We start from the raw sequence: 17,126 nt of genomic DNA, 5'->3' as shown, positions 1-17,126 counted from the left end.
AGCACCAGATCCAACTCGATAGGCGTCGACATCCTTTTCTCACGGCGGTGAAGCTTTAGGTGAGAACCTCGCTTTGATACCAATTGAAAGGACCTAGGATGCCGCCTAGAGGGAAGGTGAATAGGTGTTTCTGAAAATTAACACCTTTAAATGCGGAAACAATTAGTAAAGGGAGTTTCCAAAATGGAAACTCCAAATAAGAGTAATACCACCCCTCACAAGTTAGCCACAAGTATGTAAAAGATACTAAATAAATCTAGGAGCCACAATCCAGCAACACAACGATTAGCGCAAGGATCAAATAAATTCAGCACTGAGCTCTAATACCGGACGTGTCCGGTAGGTATACCGGGCGTGTCTGGTATGCACATGTTCTGCAGAACAACCCCAAACTTGCTCCCTTTGATTTCTATCTTCAAACCAAACTGCATGTATCTACTGGAGATGACAGTAAACACAGAGAACCTGCACAAGAGCTAGAGCAACACAAATATCAAATGAAAAGCAAATTGAGACATGATATTTGTTTTACCAAAGTTCGGACTCGTTCGAGTCCTACTCTCCGTTGAGGGGGCTGCGGGTGACCCAGCGAAGGTCAGCCCTAGAGGGTACCACGAAGGTCACTCTAGCCGGAGTCTTTTCCAACTCCTTTTTCTCCTTCCACTAGATGATTCCGAGGCAGCGGAATCGACCGTTATAAACTTTCCGAGGCACACCACAAGCTCTCGGGTGTTCTTCGGCGATGCCTAACCGTCTAGGACCAAAGAGTCCAAGAGTAACAAATGCGAATCACGAGATTGACAATATGCACAAGTGCTCAAGTGGTTGGATTGCTCTCTTTTTGAATTTCACTCAACCCACAATTTGATTTGGCAAATTTGATCAATCACTGACTAAGAGAGGGTTGGGAGAGTTGGCAAGGCTCAAAAACGTGTGTGTGTATCAGCAGAATCAGTAGCCTCCAAAGGTGGAGGCTTGGGGGTATTTATAGCCCTCTTGGAAAAACTAGTCGTTTTATAACCGTTGCAATACAGGACACGTCCGGTATGACTTGCACTGCGCCAACGGTAACTAAGTTACAGTGAAGTTGTGAGGCATCAGAACTCCCGATGAATGTCGGAACTCCCGACCGTCGGAACTCCCGACTCACGTCGAAACTCCTGACCCTCAGCAATTTTGAAAACCATGTAACTGAAGTTGAAATTTGTGAGGTGTCGGAACTCCCGACACGTGTCCCGACCGTCGGAACTCCCGACCCTCAAGGCTTTTGAAAACTAGCCGTTGGCCTCTGGTCATGCATACCGGACACGTCCGGTATGACAAGGACAGCGAACCCTCCAGGCCAGTTAAAGTGCGAGACATCGGAACTCCTGACCCTTGCCGGGACTCCCGACTGTCGGAACTCTCAACTTACATCGGAACTCCCGACGAACCAACCCAAGAACAATAGTTTTAGCACTGCTGGGTAAATACCGGACACGTCCGGTATTGCCAGACCAGCAAATATAAAGTTAGCTCTTTTGTCGCTCAAATACTCAAAACTCACATGGGTTGGCTTGAGCACTTATGAAACATTATCTATCAACATGATGCATCCCTCTTAATAGTACGACATACCTATTAAACTCAAGATCAAAGGAAAAATGAATTTATACCACTTGAATTGATCTCTTTTGAATTGATGCCGTCCCTTCCAATCTTCATTAAGTAAGGGTGCTAACATGTTGATGTTGATCTTTTCACTTGAGCATAGCCATCTTGAGCATGTGACTTGATTCTATTCATCAAATTTGAATAATCCCAAATGTATCAAGTCACTTCCATCAAACACTCCAATAGTGATTTGATCCTCCACATAAACGTGGTCATCGTAGCTTGATTAGTACCTAGGTTCTTCGGCCGCCAAGCCGTTGCTTGCCCTTCACCCTTGCTTAGTACCTCGAAGCCTTTCCTTGCTATCTTCACCATCTCAAGACATCAAGTCAGATCTTGTGTTGAATCATCCATTCATGTATTGTTATCTTTTTCATTTCAATTTAGCAAGCTTCAAATATGAGACCAATCCATATGCAATCCCTTATGTCTCATTAATTAATTTTTACAAGCTTGCTTTCACATAGTACATGGAAATCCCACAATAATTAAGTCTTTGCATGAATTTCATTTGCATTGTTGTCTTGTGCTTGAACTAGATTGTTTACACAACAATACATCATTTTTGCTTTCATTAAGTACCTATGAGATAACCTATTACCTGTCCACACTTAGCAAATGGGTTAGTCCTTTAATCACGTTGTCATTCAATCATCCAAAATCCACTAAAGGGCTAGATGCACTTTCACACCTATGGATACGCCCATGAAAGTTAAAGACAATGTGAGCTCGTTCCTATATTTATATAATGATAAAACTAAGAATTTATTACTACCTAATATCGGTATTTTAAATGTGCTTAGAAATGATGGTGATGATGATAGTGTATGGATATGTCATGAACAAGACCGATTTTGGAGTGCAAGCTCATCAAAGTCCAACATTCGGTTCGTCGGCAGCCCGATAGTGCTTTATTGTGAAGGTCATAACTCGTCCATCCAAAGTGCGATTGAGGTCAATGAGCACTTGGCTAGCTCCCAAGGATGGAAAGCAGCCGACGGGTTCGAACCACGCACCGCACCTGGCCTCCAAGATGGCCGCGTAAGGTGGCGCTTTTCCAAAAAAAAAACCAAACTGCCCTTGAAGCAGCACACGCTCTAGCTCTGAAGAAGAGGCCCACCTTCCTCTTTTTTTAAAAAAAAATAAAACCTCTTCTTCGTCAGAGCACACGAGAGTTAAAAGGGTAAGTTAGAGCATATGAGAGTTTAGCAACTTAGAATCAAGTCTATCAACTAGTCTAAACTAATCTAGAAAAGTAAGTGTCATACAAAACATGCACAAAGTGAAAGGTAACAAATAGGTTAGGTACGAACAAGATCTAGAGAGCACAAAACCTAGAGATCTTCTCATGTACTTCACACAAAAATCCTCTCGTTTCCCAGCCCCCACCAAAACATTCACAATCCTAGCCAAAGGTTTGTCCACGTCTAGCTTAACTAAGGTGCGAAAAAGTCTCCCCGGACACTACTATCATTATTTAGATCACCCCTCATAAAAAAACAGCTATTTTATTCATTCATCACCTTGCGTCAATCCCCTAGACAAAAAAACTTGAGCACAAATAAGTTTGCCAGACTATCCATATAATTCTTATATGTGATCAACGTATATCTCTCACGTCCTACACTATACTCTTTGTTCTAAATCATAAGATGTTTTAACATTTCTAAATATATTGATTTTATTATATATTTAGATATACACTATGTTTAAACATACAGTAAAATTAATATACCTTGAAAACCAAAACGTATTATAAATTTGAACGGAGGGAATACCTTTGCAAGTGAATGAAGACTTTGTTAACAAGTACCCACCGAAGAAATCGTGCTGAGAAAGGTGGAAAAGGCTGCCAATAATCGAAAGGGCATGGAGGATCCTCTACGTGGAGGTACGATTTGTTGTTTTGTTTCATGAAACATAGGAGTGCTATTTTCATACATTAGTACATTTTGAACTAAGCGTCACCATTTAAAAAGGATAGGAGGCTGAAGATCACGGATTCACTGACAAATCATAAAATGATATTTGTACAATATGTGACAGTGAGAACCGACTTTTTTTTTTAAGGAAAACAAGAGGCAGGAGGGGTTGCCTCCTGCTAGGATTTACTCCATTCGTTCCAAATTATAAATCGCTTTGATTTTTTGATACATTCATTTTGTAATATATATAGATAAATAATATGTCTTGATAAATAGCAAAATTGATGAACAAAAAGGTTAAAGCGACTTATAATTTAAAACGAACAGAGTGTTAAACAAGAAATTAAAAAAAAGACATAACCAGCGATACTACAGTAACAAGGCAACTAGAATTCAAAGATGCTACAAACTACGAGACAACGGAATGGAATGGAACCTGAATTGTTTGCACCCTCGAACCCTGTAGGTACATTTGTGATGCTTTAGAGTAAAGGTTGAAACTGATTTTAACAAATAAGAGTCGAAGTATAAAAAAGAAAAGCTGAACTTTTCGTTCAGAGATACTAGTATTTTGTTGTAATAAGGAGAGAAATACATACAAACAAGGTATGTGAAATTCAGAAAGAAATAAAGAGACTGGTTTGACAACTAACCAAAGCTGTCATCCAACTCCTTGCTAACCTTTGCACAGGGAAACTTCACCCAGATCTTTTTTTATCTTTTTCTCAATTCATCAACGATAGCTATGATAACCAGTGTGCCACAGACCTATCCTCCGTAGAGAATCCCTCACCACCAAAGACACATAGGCTCGGACGTTGGAAAGGTGTCATCACACACACTAACAGCAGTCCAAATCCAACCTGCTCACCATCCTAAACAAAACATCAAAAGCCAAGCAGGCATGGTCCATCCTCATCGACCCCCATTAACCCTGCCCCCACGTTCCCCGCTCCGCAGACTATGTTCACCGCGCCCATGGCCTTCCGCCCCGCAATCCCATCCAGGTTCGCGCACACCCGCCTCCCCTCTTTGCCTTTTCCTAATCAAATCACCCACGCAGCCACTGCGAAGGTCCGGTGGTGGCCGCCAATTTACAAAACCAAACAAAACGCACCCGCGATATAAAGAGGAGACCACGCCGTGAGGTGGAAGAGGCAGAGGTGGACGAGGCGCGCCACCGGCCGAGCCGAATCGAGCAGCAGCAGCAGCCCTCCCACCTTGCCCATGGCGACGCAGGCCGCTTTCCTCGCGGGGTTCTCGCAGCTCGCCGCGCAGCCCGGCCGCGACCGCGCCGTGGCGGTTGCGCCGGCGCGGGTGTCCGTTGCGGCGGTGGGTAGCGCCAAGGTGGGTGTGCGGGTGGGCGTGAAGGCGGGGACCGCCGAGGCCGCGGCGGTGGCGCAGCGCCGCGGGGTGCGGTGCCGCGCCAGCCTGATCGAGCCCGACGGCGGGCGGCTGGTTGACCTGGTGGCGCCCGAGGAGGGCGGGCGGCGCGCGGCGCTGCGGCGGGAGGCGGCGGAGCTGCCGCACCGCCTGCGCCTGAGCCGCGTCGACAAGGAATGGGTCCACGTCCTCAGCGAAGGGTGGGCGAGCCCGCTGCAAGGGTTCATGCGCGAGGATGAGTTCCTCCAAACACTTCATTTTAATGCCATCCGCGGCCAGGATGGCAGGATGGTCAACATGTCCGTCCCCATCGTGCTCTCCGTCGGGGACGCACAGCGAAGGGCCATCCAGGCCGACGGCGCCACGCGCGTCGCGCTCGTCGACGAACGCGACCGCCCCATCGCCGTCCTCAGCGAGTAAGACAAACAGATTTCCCCTTTGTTGTTTGTTTCTTTGTCCTGTCGCTGTTCCTCTATATGCATTGGTAACTGAAGATGATCGAATAGAACATGTTAGGATCTTATGGTTGCACAAAAGACTTAATTGCTGCTAGTTGCCAGCTGGGTTTGGAATTGTGAGCCTGTGCTTCTGGCTAATTAGGTTCTTGAATAACCTCTTTAGCTACAAACAGACATGGATTCAAAACGTACATGTCTTCCCTCTTTCATCAGGTGCAGAGCTTGACCCTCCACAATGTGTAGGTGCCTTCCATAATGTTACTATGTTAGCACTGATTCTGTTACCAATGTAGAGCTTACTGTTCTAAGGTGAAATTTCTATCAATTAGAACCATCTTGACGTCAACATATTTTTTATAGGATGTGGTTTCCTCTTTTGTCAGTTCTACTATTACAGTGAGAAGTAGCGCCATACTATATCAAGATATTTGTATACGGTCGTTATCAGCCAAGTCGCAGTTGTTGTAGACCAATAGACATACCCTCGACCTCGGACCTCGGACTTGCTATATTATTCTAAAACTTAGATCACTTCCGCTAGTAGATATTGTATTTCACATTTTCACCGTGTCCCATTATTATAGGTATATTCATTGAAAAGTGTCACATGGTAATATCCTTACATGTCACGCTAATAATAATATTGTGTTTCACATTTTCGCCGCGTCCCAGTATTATAGGTATGTTCATTTAAAAGTGTTGCGTGATAATATCCTCACATGTCACGCTAATAATTTTATTTCATCCTTGGTCACAAACTACTAAAGGTGTTGAATCATTGGAAAAGAAAAGAGGGAAATAGAATGTCGGTTTTACAGGTGTAGTTATCAAATGTGTATGGTACTATGGTGACATAATAACGTCAACCATGTACGTCTCTGTGACTCTGTAATCTCAAGTCACAAGGAAAACGCATGCTTTGTTGTAGATACTTATCTGATTGCTAATGAAAATAATGATGTTATTGTTCTTCTTAAATGTATTGCATAGCCTGTTGACATGACACAAGTGAGTGTCAGTTTTTTTTCACTCCCTGCTGTAACACTCTTTTCTTTTCTTCATGAATGTGTCTGAGCACGTCTTTCATTAAGAGGAAGCGAAAGATACAACACCACGATCTTAGCAAACCTAACACTCTTTCCTCTCTTTTGCAGCATCGAGATCTATAAGCATAATAAGGAAGAAAGAATAGCAAGGACATGGGGGACAACTGCTCCTGGGTTACCTTACATCGAGGAGGCAATTACCAATGCTGGTGACTGGTTGATTGGTGGGGACCTGGAGGTTATAGAACCAATCAAGTATAATGATGGTCTAGATCAGTATCGCCTGTCTCCAGCACAGCTGCGTGAAGAGTTTGCCAGGCGCAATGCCGATGCGGTATTTGCCTTTCAGCTTCGCAATCCTGTACACAATGGGCATGCTCTGCTTATGACCGACACACGCAAACGCCTCCTTGAGATGGGTTATAAAAACCCTGTTCTTCTGCTCCATCCACTGGGAGGATTCACAAAAGCAGATGACGTGCCTCTTAGTTGGAGAATGAAGCAACATGAGAAGGTATTCAACTGCGGTAATTCTACTCTTTACTTTTATCTCAAATTCCCAATAATTGAGTTCCTGTTTAATCTGTAGTAGCAGCTATGTCCTTGAACTAAACATCTTGTTTTGATGGAAACTGCTATGTCAGCATTGAACAATTTTGTTGTCAATAGCAGCAATTATGTCCAAGAATTTGAGATATTATGTTTTGATGGGAATAGCTGTTAGCACTGAGAAATATGCCTAATCTTCCCGAAAAGTGTAGCCAAAGTTTATCTAAATTCCAGAACATCACTTAGATTGTAGTACAACAATTACTTTAAACTCCAGTACAAATTGAGTGATGTCTTTTCCTGTAATGAAACAGGTGGTTTGATGGGTTCACTAGCCTATGTTCAAGTTCTGATTCTTGTACCATTCTAACACTGATGATTTCTACTAGGTTCTTGAGGAAGGTGTCCTCAACCCAGAATCAACTGTCGTTGCGATCTTCCCCTCTCCAATGCATTATGCTGGGCCAACTGAGGTGCAGTGGCATGCTAAGGCTCGCATTAATGCTGGTGCAAATTTCTATATTGTTGGAAGGGATCCTGCTGGTATGAGCCACCCCACGGAGAAAAGGGACCTCTATGATGCAGATCACGGAAAGAAGGTTTTGAGCATGGCTCCTGGCCTTGAGAGGCTCAACATCCTTCCTTTCAAGGTATGTCATCCTTCCTGACCAGATTTCTTCCTTTCATGCATATGCAGTAAAGTAAAGAACAACATATTGTAAATTAACATTTTTCTTCACATCTTTACACATGTCAATCTTGATCCCATGTACGTCATTTAATTAACAAGAAAATAGAAACATTTATTGTTTTTCTGTTTTATTGACATGTTTCTTGGCTCTTATTTTGGATCAGGTGGCTGCATATGACACAAAGCAAAAGAAAATGGATTTCTTCGATCCATCAAGGAAAGATGATTTCCTCTTCATCTCTGGCACAAAGGTAAGTTTTCACAGTTGCTAGGATGTTGTAAATTTCAGCACCAATCCTTTGTAGCCAAACCCTAACAAATCGTGCCTTATTCAGATGCGCACTCTTGCCAAGAACCGCGAGAATCCCCCAGATGGTTTTATGTGCCCGGGTGGCTGGAAAGTACTCGTCGAATACTATGACAGCTTGGTGCCATCTGAGGGCAGCAGCAAGCTGCGTGAACCAGTTGCAGCCTAAAATCTGGAAAGTGCTTCAGATAAGGAAATCCTACTATATCAGCGCAAGCGGTTCTTTGCGACATAGAACCGATGTTATATGATTGTATACTGGCTGTAAGACTTAAAAGCACTGGGCTTGGTTCAGACGTTAATGTGTGCTTTGTAACTGGTGTGTGGTGTGCCCTATCTGCTGGCAGTGTTGCACATGCACTGGAGCACATCAAATGTTTGGTGTCAATAAGGACAGGCTATGTATCTGCCAGATTGTACATATACATTGTGGTGATATAATTATAAAGCTGTCTTCTGCCGTTCAGGCTCGTAATGATGAACTGTTTTATCACTAGTTCTCTTTAAGCATCAATTTTTTTATACTTTTATCGAGCATAAGTTATTGGCTTAAACCTCATGTCCTCATGGTTTGGATCTTTTGGAAGCCGCAACCTTTTAGGGACGACTTAACATTTGGTATTGAATTCAATATTTGCAAGAGCTTGTTTGAATCACAGTTGGATTATTATAATTTGGATTATGCATAGAATTATTATAATCAGAATAATGGATTACAATATTTAGAGTGTTTAGGTCAATTGATTATGTTGATTGATTATGGTTGGTTAAAGTGAGAAATTCTTACATTATTCTTTATAGTTTGGCAAGTTGAACAGTCAGTTGGGAAGCAAGTTGGACTTTTAGCATCCATAATCCCATATAACATGGTCTCATCTAGATTATGGGATTATGGTAATTAAGAGTTTTGATTATAATAATCTATCATATAACAATCTTATTTGGATAAAAAAATTTGATTATATAATTCGATTATTATAATCGGAGGGTATCCAAACATTGCCTTAGACAGTTAGATGGCAGTAACAAAGAGGGAATATTCATGATTCAGAAGAAATAAAATGGCTGAACGTCAAAATGACCGGAAAAGACCACATAGATTATTAACATAACTTCAAGAACCAACGAACATGGGTACACATGAACTTCTAGATATCTGTGGCAATTCTAGAAATCTAAAATTAATGTTACATAGTTAACAGTCTAGTCTGAAACAGAGCAAAACGTTACACACGGCAAGCTAGCCTCGTTACAGAGGTATACAACACTTCGAATAACACAATCATAATACTGAGCACACAATTGCAATTTACAGTACTAGATTTGTGACAGAAGAATCCGATCAAGAGGACTACTAGTTTCACATTGCGCCCTTCACCCAGATATTTTCCGCTCAGCATTCTTCATCATAAGCACAAACTCGTCATAATTCACCTGCCCGTCACCATCGGTGTCTGCTTCCCTGATCATCTGCTCAACCTCCTCATCGGTCATCTTCTCCCCAAGATTGGTCATCACTGTCCTCAGCTTCACACACCAACACGAACAAGTAAGAACGAATGAAAACAGCATGATCTGAACTTGCTGAGGCACATAGAGATCACCTCAATTGGGGAGATAAAGCCATTCTGGTCTTTGTCCAGGACCTCAAAGGCCTCCTTGAGCTCTTCATCGCCATCGCCATCCTGCAAGCAGGTGTTATCAACTTTCAGATTGAGATAATTTTGAAGTATTCGTAATAGGCAAATGAGAAATTCACCTTCATCTTCCGGGCAATGAGGCTTAAGAACTCCTGGAAATCTATGATCCCATTGCCATCCGTATCAACCTCGCTCATCATGTCATTGAGCTCCTGATCGCTCGGATCGAGACCAAGGGAGCGAGTCACTGCAGCCAGCTCTTCCATGGTGATGCATCCTACACATGGCAAAGTTACATTCCACTTGTCAACTGCTCATAGAAAAGAAAAGCCTGTGATTGCACGCACACAGGTCTCAGCGCAAATCCAAGCGTAGGATCAGGAGTCCAATGCAAGACGACAAGTGGAAAGCTTGGTCAGAACTTTTGACTAGGATAGAGATGTCCAAATTAAAGCTAGAGTATGATTGGCTACTTAGCTATGTGGTGATCATAAAGCAAATGACCCATAATATCAACACTTCAACCACAAGCATCACAAAATATAGTTTCCAAAGACGTGACGAGGATTACTTCAACTTTCCCTAAAGGAATCAGGCGGATAACTCACAGGAAAGATTTAAGACCCTTCTGGAAAGCAAAACTGAGCCAGTAGTAAACCTTTTTTTTTGTCACAACCAAAAAAGGTTCTTTGACTAAAGTAAGCTAAAAGAGTTAGTAGTAATACAACACATTTCTGTCACCACTACTACATAGCTAAAAGAACTTTCAAGGAAGCATCTCGCCGCAAAATACGGTGGTCCATCTATTGCTTTCTTGAACGCTATTGCTTGACAGTTGACAGCACACAAAGTTACACGAGAACAGTACATTAAAAAACAACAACTCCAAACCATCTGATGATTCAGCCATTCAGGTTAGAGCCCCTTGCTCTCTATTGACAAATTTTCTCCTTTTTTTCTAAAAAAAAGGCCGGGCCTCAAGTATAGGGATGCAATAAAAATTCTGCCCAACATGGTTAATATCTTATCAATCACGAACTGTGAACAGCACTGGATTGGACATACTGTATAAGGCTACCCACATGCAGAAGAGTAGCATTGCTTCCAAAACCCAGCAACTACAAGTCTAACCGAGCTAGGGAAACCAAAAGAAACAATATCTCAAGAACAAGCACCAACTCAAATCAAAAGCAAGCTAAGCCATGGTGACTGGTGAGAGTCTGAGAGAAGACCAGAGGAGAGGTAATGATAATACCGTCGCCGTTCTTGTCAAAGAGCGAGAAGGCCTCCTGGAACGCGAGCCTCTGCTCGTCCGTCAGCCCGTCCATGCAACTGCCAATCCCTGACAGCAAAGCTATAACTAGCCACGCCCACACCACTGGTCACTAGACCAATGCCAGTTGCCAGGAGAGACCGAAAGAGAGAAGGTAGGTGAAGAGGTATGTATGCTGGTGCGAGGAGCAATCACATAGATATAGGGAGGGAAGGAGGGGCGGGGAGTAGGGAAGGGAAGCAGGGTGGAAGCATCCTGTGATTGGAAACCGATGTACGAGTAAATAAAGATGACCTGCGCTGGGGTTTGTGGAAAAAACGGCGGTCCTCGTGGTTTTCCTAACCATTTCCGGCGCTTTGCCCGCCCCTCCGACTCAGCACAGCGAGCCCCTAAGGATGGCAACGGATGTAACCGTCGGGTATCGTCCGAACATTTTTTTTCTGGCTACGGAGAATTTATTCTGTTTCTATTCTCGTCCCCGTTAACTGTCTCGGATATAAATTTTTGTCCATCCCCGTATCCATCGGGCATCGGTTGGGTAACAGATACCCGGCGGGTACTGCATACCCGATAAACAAGGACACTTGGAGTCGCAGCTTTGCAATCGGAGACGTTTCTTCTTCACCTGGGTATAAGTGTCGGAGTCTCGGAGGTGCCGAGGAGAAAGAGCGAGGTTGCGAGGAGGACGAGCAAAGGTGACAGAGAGACCGAACTGAGGAAACGAGGGGCACGAGCGCTCGTGAGACAGGTGTGCTTGGGCTGTTGGCAGAGATGGTAAGGAAAAATTGAACTAGGGTTTCTAGAACACACAAACTATATATATGATTATTCAAATTTGAATCAAAATACATATGTTGAGCTTTTTTTGGCTTAATACTCGTATGACAGCTCAAATAGTCAGGTTCTCCAATGAGTAACAGGTACGGGTAAATAGGGAACGTTCTCATACCCGCTATACCCGTTAGGATGGATTTTTGTCCATTTAAATGCCCACGAGTAAAGATATGATTCCATCCCAATTCCCTAATGGATCAAATATCCGTCGGGTATCGGGTCCGTCGCCATCTCTACGAGCCAGCGGCGGCCACTGTCCAGGCAGCTAACACGTAGTGCAGCTTGAGGGAAAAGGCGCTACCACTTGTGCCACGCAAGGCCTTGCTGGAATTGTGGCGTTGTAAAGAGCAGGTGAATTGCAGCAAGAGAGCAGCGAGAGGCGGTGATGGAGATTGGAGATGTTGTCCCGGGATGCAAGTACATAGTAAGGTCATGTTTGTTTCCGCTTCTCCTAGACACGCTTGGATTATAATCTAAGCGAAAATTTTCTCGCTTTTCGCTTCTCGTAGTTCAAATCTCTGAAGCGGCTTTCCACATAAGCGAGAATCGGTGGAAATAAGCAAAGCGTTTGGCGGAATTCTCGCTTATTTCCACCGATAAGCCGCTTATAAGCGGAAACAAACAGGGCCTAAGTTTCTCGGGATGAACCTGTTTGGTTGGGTTGGAATTTGACTTATAAAGACTTAGGGTCCGTTAGGGAGGGATCTCGCTGGCTTCTGTTCAGCTGGTATTAAAGTCGACTGAAGTTAATTCTTTGTGAGAGAAAAATATTGTAGATTCTAGCTGATAACTTAAAGCGAACATGTCCAGCTCCCACTGCCAATTTACTGTATCAGTTCTGTTTATGGGAGCTCAAATTCTCTCTTTCCTCTCCCTCTCAGACAGCCGGCGGGAGCCGGAGAAGCCAAAATTTTTGGCTCCTGCTGCTCCATTTGTGTCAGTGAGAGTGAGCGAGCTGAGACAGAGAAACAGATTTCAGCTAGTATAGTGCTCGTGTCAGCCGGAGCCGGATCCAGCGAATCCATACCAAAGAGGCCCGTAATATGGTGTCGCATGGCTCCTTGATTGCTCCACATCCAGCAGCCCTAACACCAGACCACCCTGGAGTAAGAAAAATAATCGTCAATAAAGTGATTTATTCCAGTTCCAGACATCTAGATTCGTACGTACTTGTGGTCTGTGGAGTCTGGAGTTTTGTAGTGCAGGAAGAAAGAATACCGACTTTTTCATGGAATTCTTGGAGAAACTGCTCAACTACATAGGTGATGAGAAGGTGACTGCTTCATTTGCTTATGCTGAAGCGGCAATGCAAGCATCCAGCCATCCACCACGGTCCACGGATATAGCCATATAGGACTGCACTGCGGCCGGCAGAGAACAAACATAAATATAACTGTCATTCAGAACAAAGAACGCGACGGTTCTAAATGCCATCCATTCACAGAGCAACTTACAAGGCAGCCAAAAAAGAAAACAGAACGGAACCACAACCACACAGCAGTCTGCTCTGGGCCTGTTCACGATGGAAATACTGTTCATGATGAAATTTACTGTTCAGCTAGTATGAAGTTGACACTGTTCATGCTGGGATTTTGTAAGAGAAAAACACGACTCCAGCTGAAAAAAGAAGCCAGCCAGCCAGCCGAACACTGCCACAGACTACTGCTCTGGTCCTGACCAGGCATCCAAACAACCAACCACAGCACAAATGACAAATATGAGCCCCCACTGCCCCACAGTACCCCACCCACAACATATTCAAAGTATAATTGCAACAAGATAAAAAAAATGCAAAACATGAAAACGAACCACAGCATAAACCGAATAGCAGATAGTCACATAACTAAATAAGCATCCAGGTTTGCACCCCTGAAGTTAACAACTCAACACAAACACAATGTCCAAATAACTGAAGCAGTACCAGGCAAGCGTTACACAGAAGGATCACTCCAACCTGATAGCTCAACTAAAACCTACACGACGACAGGGACTCACAGAGGAGCGCACAGAAGTCCAGTTTAAACTAAAGATGCACATTCCCTAGTCTTCACTCCTTGGAGGACTTGTTGATCAGGGACTTGTGAATGTGCGGGATGACACCTCCACCTGCGATGGTGCCCTTGATGAGGGTGTCGAGCTCCTCGTCTCCACGAATGGCCAGCTGCAGATGGCGAGGGGTGATACGCTTCACCTTCAGATCCTTGCTAGCATTCCCAGCCAGCTCCAGAACCTCAGCAGTCAAGTACTCCAGGATGGCAGCAGAGTACACGGCTGCAGTGGCACCAACACGGCCATTGGCCTGAGTCCTCTGCTTCAGCTGACGGTGGATACGTCCAACAGGGAACTGAAAGCACAACAGTGAAAATTAGCAATCACATATCAAAGCTAAACTCTACATAGCCACAGAATAACAACAAAAACAGAGCTTGTGCATTTGCACCACTTAATGAAAAAACCACACCAATATCAAAGCTGTGACAGTAGACCATAAACTCAAAGAATCTAGTGACTACAAATAATAAGCATCAAGGCTAGACAATCGATAAGAAATGCTTGGTCAGCAGCAACATGTAGTGACAAATATGTTCCACCGCGAGTGAAAATGATGCATCAACACAAGACCTAACCAAAACAAAGTACTACAACAGATTGCACAGAGGGTAGTTTAACACTATTGATGGATCAGGCCCACGAGATTTCCCTTTCCATCTTGTCACCCACCAAATACCCATTTCCAAGCAAGGGAAAGGATTGCTGAAGTACCATTTCCTCATCAGGAGCTCTGACCACATAATCAATCAATCATCACGAAATCTAGACTGCCCAGACGCATGTCAATAGCTCACTGCCTTAGAATCACCACAAATTTTAAAGGGTTAATTGGAACAATGCCATTACAACTTTCGTGGGTTTGAGAAACGCCATTACAATTCACCTAATATGAAATATGCTATTATAATTTTGTTGCTCCACCAAATATGCCATGTTCTACGTATAACACAGTCTTGGGCCCAGCTGCAGGGTGACACAGTTTTGTATGGACCCAAAATAACCTTTCTTCCTCCTCTGGCCTTTCTCCGTGGCCTCTATGCTTGCCGGTTCTCCTCACCGCACTTGGGGAAGAGAGGACAGCCGCCAGTGACTCCGTGGGCTTTGAGTCAGACCACACACCCTAGCAACTGCCACGGGGCCACGTCCTGTTGCTCGGGTGGCTTGGGCACGTGGGACGACGAGCTTGGTCACGAGCACGCAGTGGTCGTCGGCGAGAGACGAGCGACGAGCATAAGTGTGCTGCTTGAAGGGGGCGGAGGGGGCTCGGAGCGCAACAGCGAGCTCAGTCATCGGAGAGAGACGAGCGCACGCGTGCTGCCCGGATGGCTCGGCACACGACGGCGAGCTCCGTCACCGGCAAACTTGGTCACCAGTGAGCGACGAGCTCAGGAATGCTACTGGGGGGGCTCGAAGCGCGCGATGGCAAGCTCAGCCACCAGCGAGTGGCAAGCGCAGGCGTGCTGCCCGCCTGCCCAGGTGGCTCGGAGCGCGCGACGGCGAGCGCAGGCATGGGTGGCGCGGTCGCGTGGCCGCAATGCGAGCGTCACGCATGTGGCCGTGGTACAGCACGAGAGTGGGCCATGCGACGCTCACTGTCCCTGGGCGAGCTGCTCCCCTTCCGCGACACACGGCCTTCCATGGCGGCGATGGACAAGTCCTCCCTTGACCAGCTCCTCCCCCATCTGGTCCCTTCGCCAAGCTCCTCCCTAGGCAAGCTCCTAGATGCACGGGATCACAGGGGTGGAGATGAGGGTGGTGGTTGGCATGTGGGAGCTCCATGGAGGCATGGACGCCACTGGAGCATGCAAGCACAAGAGGGAGGGAGAAGGAAGAGGAAAGGGCATCACGGTCTATACAAAAATACTGTATGCAGTTGTCCCCCTGCAGCTGGGTCCAGGGCTGCATCATACGTATAGCATGGTGTATTTTAAGGAATGACAGAATTATAATGGTATATTTCAAAATAGATGAATTATAATGGCGTTTCTCATAAACATGAAAGTTGTAATGGCACCATTCCAATTAACCCAATTTTAAAACCCTAACATAGGCTGAAATCATAACCTAGCAGAACCTACAATTGCTCAAAAGAACAGACAGAGTCATCTCAAGAGAACAGACACAGCCATGTGCACGGTAGCCCACATAACACAGCAAGACAGACCAAGCTCTGCTTTAGATCTACAAGCTTGGCAGAACAATAGAAGCCCTAAATTTTCAAAAACATGACCAACTAGCGCGCGCAACCTTTCAAAGCCGCAGCTCATCCAACTCGCACGCGAATCTAACGCCTGTCGATATCATTCACAGAACACACGAAACCTGAAATGGTCAAACCTAACGCGCACGACCCCCATAGAATACACAAATCTCATACGCAGCAGCTACGCCCGCAAGCGAGCCCGCGAGCCCGCAGCAGTTCAAATCCAAACGAGCGAGCCCTAGAACGTGGGGCGCGCAAAGCAAAGCGAGCGGAAAGCACAGCACGCGCAAGGAAGGGGGGGAGAGGGCGCAAGTCACCTGGAGGCCGGCGCGGGAGGAGCGTGAGACGGGGGCCTTCTTCCCCTTATCCTTCTCGGCGGACTTGGCCGCCGTGGTCTTCGCGGCGAGCAACCCTTTTCCTCCCTTCCCAGCCATCGCCTCCTCCGCTCCGCTCCGAGGAAACTCGAGACCCTGCGGCAGAAGAAACCGAATCCGACGGCGCGCGGGCCGAATCAGCGCAGATCGAGGCGCGAATCGGGCGGATCTCGCCGCCGATTCGGGAAATCAAACGGCGAATCGCGCGAATCGGGCCGAGCGGGTTCGGATAAGACGGAGGCGGAGGTCAGAGCGCGGCGGAAGCCCTTACCTGAGTTTTCGGCTTCCTCCGACTCCGGCTCCTCACGCAAGGCACAGAGATTGCTTTTGCGCTTGTGCGTGGGGTTGGGTGGGTGCGGCCGACGGACTTATAGGCGGAGAACTCTATCCAGCACCTCTAACTACGTAGATATTTTCAGCGAGGCGTAGGAGCTCGGAGTTTTGGAGTTCGGTCAGAGACTGTGGTTGAGTGTGCGGTTTGGGAAAGAAGTGGGGTGGCATTTGTAAAAAGGCGAAAAGCTCAGGTCGCCTGCTCGTTGCTTCGTGAGGACGGCGCGGGCCGGCGGGGTGCTTGCGCGCGCGGGGTTACTCCTGCCTGCGACGAAAATTTCGAAATGCTGCCGCCTGACTCCCGTAACTGCTGCCCTTGGAATATTGTGTGGCTGGACAGCGGGCCAGGGCAGAAACCATGGAAACGAGCCACCGCGAACCCCAGAAATTTCTCATCCAAGGCCATGT

General features: G+C 45.7%; 3 protein-coding genes across 3 annotated transcripts; 1 reads left to right on the top strand and 2 right to left on the bottom strand.

Annotated features, from left to right (window-relative positions):
• Positions 1-4,462: 4,462 nt before the first annotated feature.
• Positions 4,463-8,487, top strand: LOC136518678 (ATP-sulfurylase 3, chloroplastic-like). Its single transcript, XM_066512358.1, has 5 exons — positions 4,463-5,377; positions 6,574-6,979; positions 7,404-7,664; positions 7,870-7,956; positions 8,041-8,487. Exons 1-5 carry the CDS (start codon positions 4,806-4,808, stop codon positions 8,179-8,181), a joined length of 1,467 nt encoding a protein of 488 aa, XP_066368455.1. The 5' UTR covers positions 4,463-4,805; the 3' UTR covers positions 8,182-8,487.
• Positions 8,488-9,096: 609 nt separating this feature from the next.
• LOC136518684 (calmodulin-like protein 4) lies at positions 9,097-11,162 on the bottom strand. Its single transcript, XM_066512371.1, has 4 exons — positions 10,908-11,162; positions 9,772-9,929; positions 9,617-9,697; positions 9,097-9,539 (listed from the first exon to the last, which is right to left on the bottom strand). The coding sequence occupies exons 1-4, from the start codon at positions 10,978-10,980 to the stop codon at positions 9,387-9,389; spliced, it is 465 nt and encodes a 154-aa protein (XP_066368468.1). The 5' UTR covers positions 10,981-11,162; the 3' UTR covers positions 9,097-9,386.
• Positions 11,163-13,575: 2,413 nt separating this feature from the next.
• Positions 13,576-16,814, bottom strand: LOC136518668 (probable histone H2A variant 3). The gene is made up of 3 exons (XM_066512348.1): positions 16,660-16,814; positions 16,332-16,484; positions 13,576-14,103 (listed from the first exon to the last, which is right to left on the bottom strand). The coding sequence occupies exons 2-3, from the start codon at positions 16,446-16,448 to the stop codon at positions 13,807-13,809; spliced, it is 414 nt and encodes a 137-aa protein (XP_066368445.1). The 5' UTR covers positions 16,449-16,484; positions 16,660-16,814; the 3' UTR covers positions 13,576-13,806.
• Positions 16,815-17,126: the final 312 nt, after the last annotated feature.

This window comes from Miscanthus floridulus, chromosome 2 (genome assembly GCF_019320115.1).
Source record: "Miscanthus floridulus cultivar M001 chromosome 2, ASM1932011v1, whole genome shotgun sequence".
In the NCBI taxonomy this organism is placed as follows: Eukaryota; Viridiplantae; Streptophyta; class Magnoliopsida; order Poales; family Poaceae; genus Miscanthus; species Miscanthus floridulus.
Note: the sequence above shows the minus strand (reverse complement) of the source record. Positions and strands in the feature narration are given on the sequence as shown.

Excerpts from the sequence above, each read along its gene's own strand:
- LOC136518678 (XM_066512358.1), top strand. The coding sequence starts at position 4,806 with ATGGCGACGCAGGCCGCTTTCCTCGCGGGGTTCTCGCAGCTCGCCGCG. Across the intron at positions 6,980-7,403 it reads GAATGAAGCAACATGAGAAG|GTTCTTGAGGAAGGTGTCCT; the intron begins GTATTCAACTGC and ends GATTTCTACTAG. Across the intron at positions 7,665-7,869 it reads TCAACATCCTTCCTTTCAAG|GTGGCTGCATATGACACAAA; the intron begins GTATGTCATCCT and ends ATTTTGGATCAG.
- LOC136518668 (XM_066512348.1), bottom strand. The coding sequence starts at position 16,448 with ATGGCTGGGAAGGGAGGAAAAGGGTTGCTCGCCGCGAAGACCACGGCG. Across the intron at positions 14,104-16,331 it reads CCTCCCGCGCCGGCCTCCAG|TTCCCTGTTGGACGTATCCA; the intron begins GTGACTTGCGCC and ends TTGTGCTTTCAG.
- LOC136518684 (XM_066512371.1), bottom strand. The coding sequence starts at position 10,980 with ATGGACGGGCTGACGGACGAGCAGAGGCTCGCGTTCCAGGAGGCCTTC. Across the intron at positions 9,930-10,907 it reads CTTTGACAAGAACGGCGACG|GATGCATCACCATGGAAGAG; the intron begins GTATTATCATTA and ends TGCCATGTGTAG. Across the intron at positions 9,698-9,771 it reads TCATTGCCCGGAAGATGAAG|GATGGCGATGGCGATGAAGA; the intron begins GTGAATTTCTCA and ends ACCTGCTTGCAG.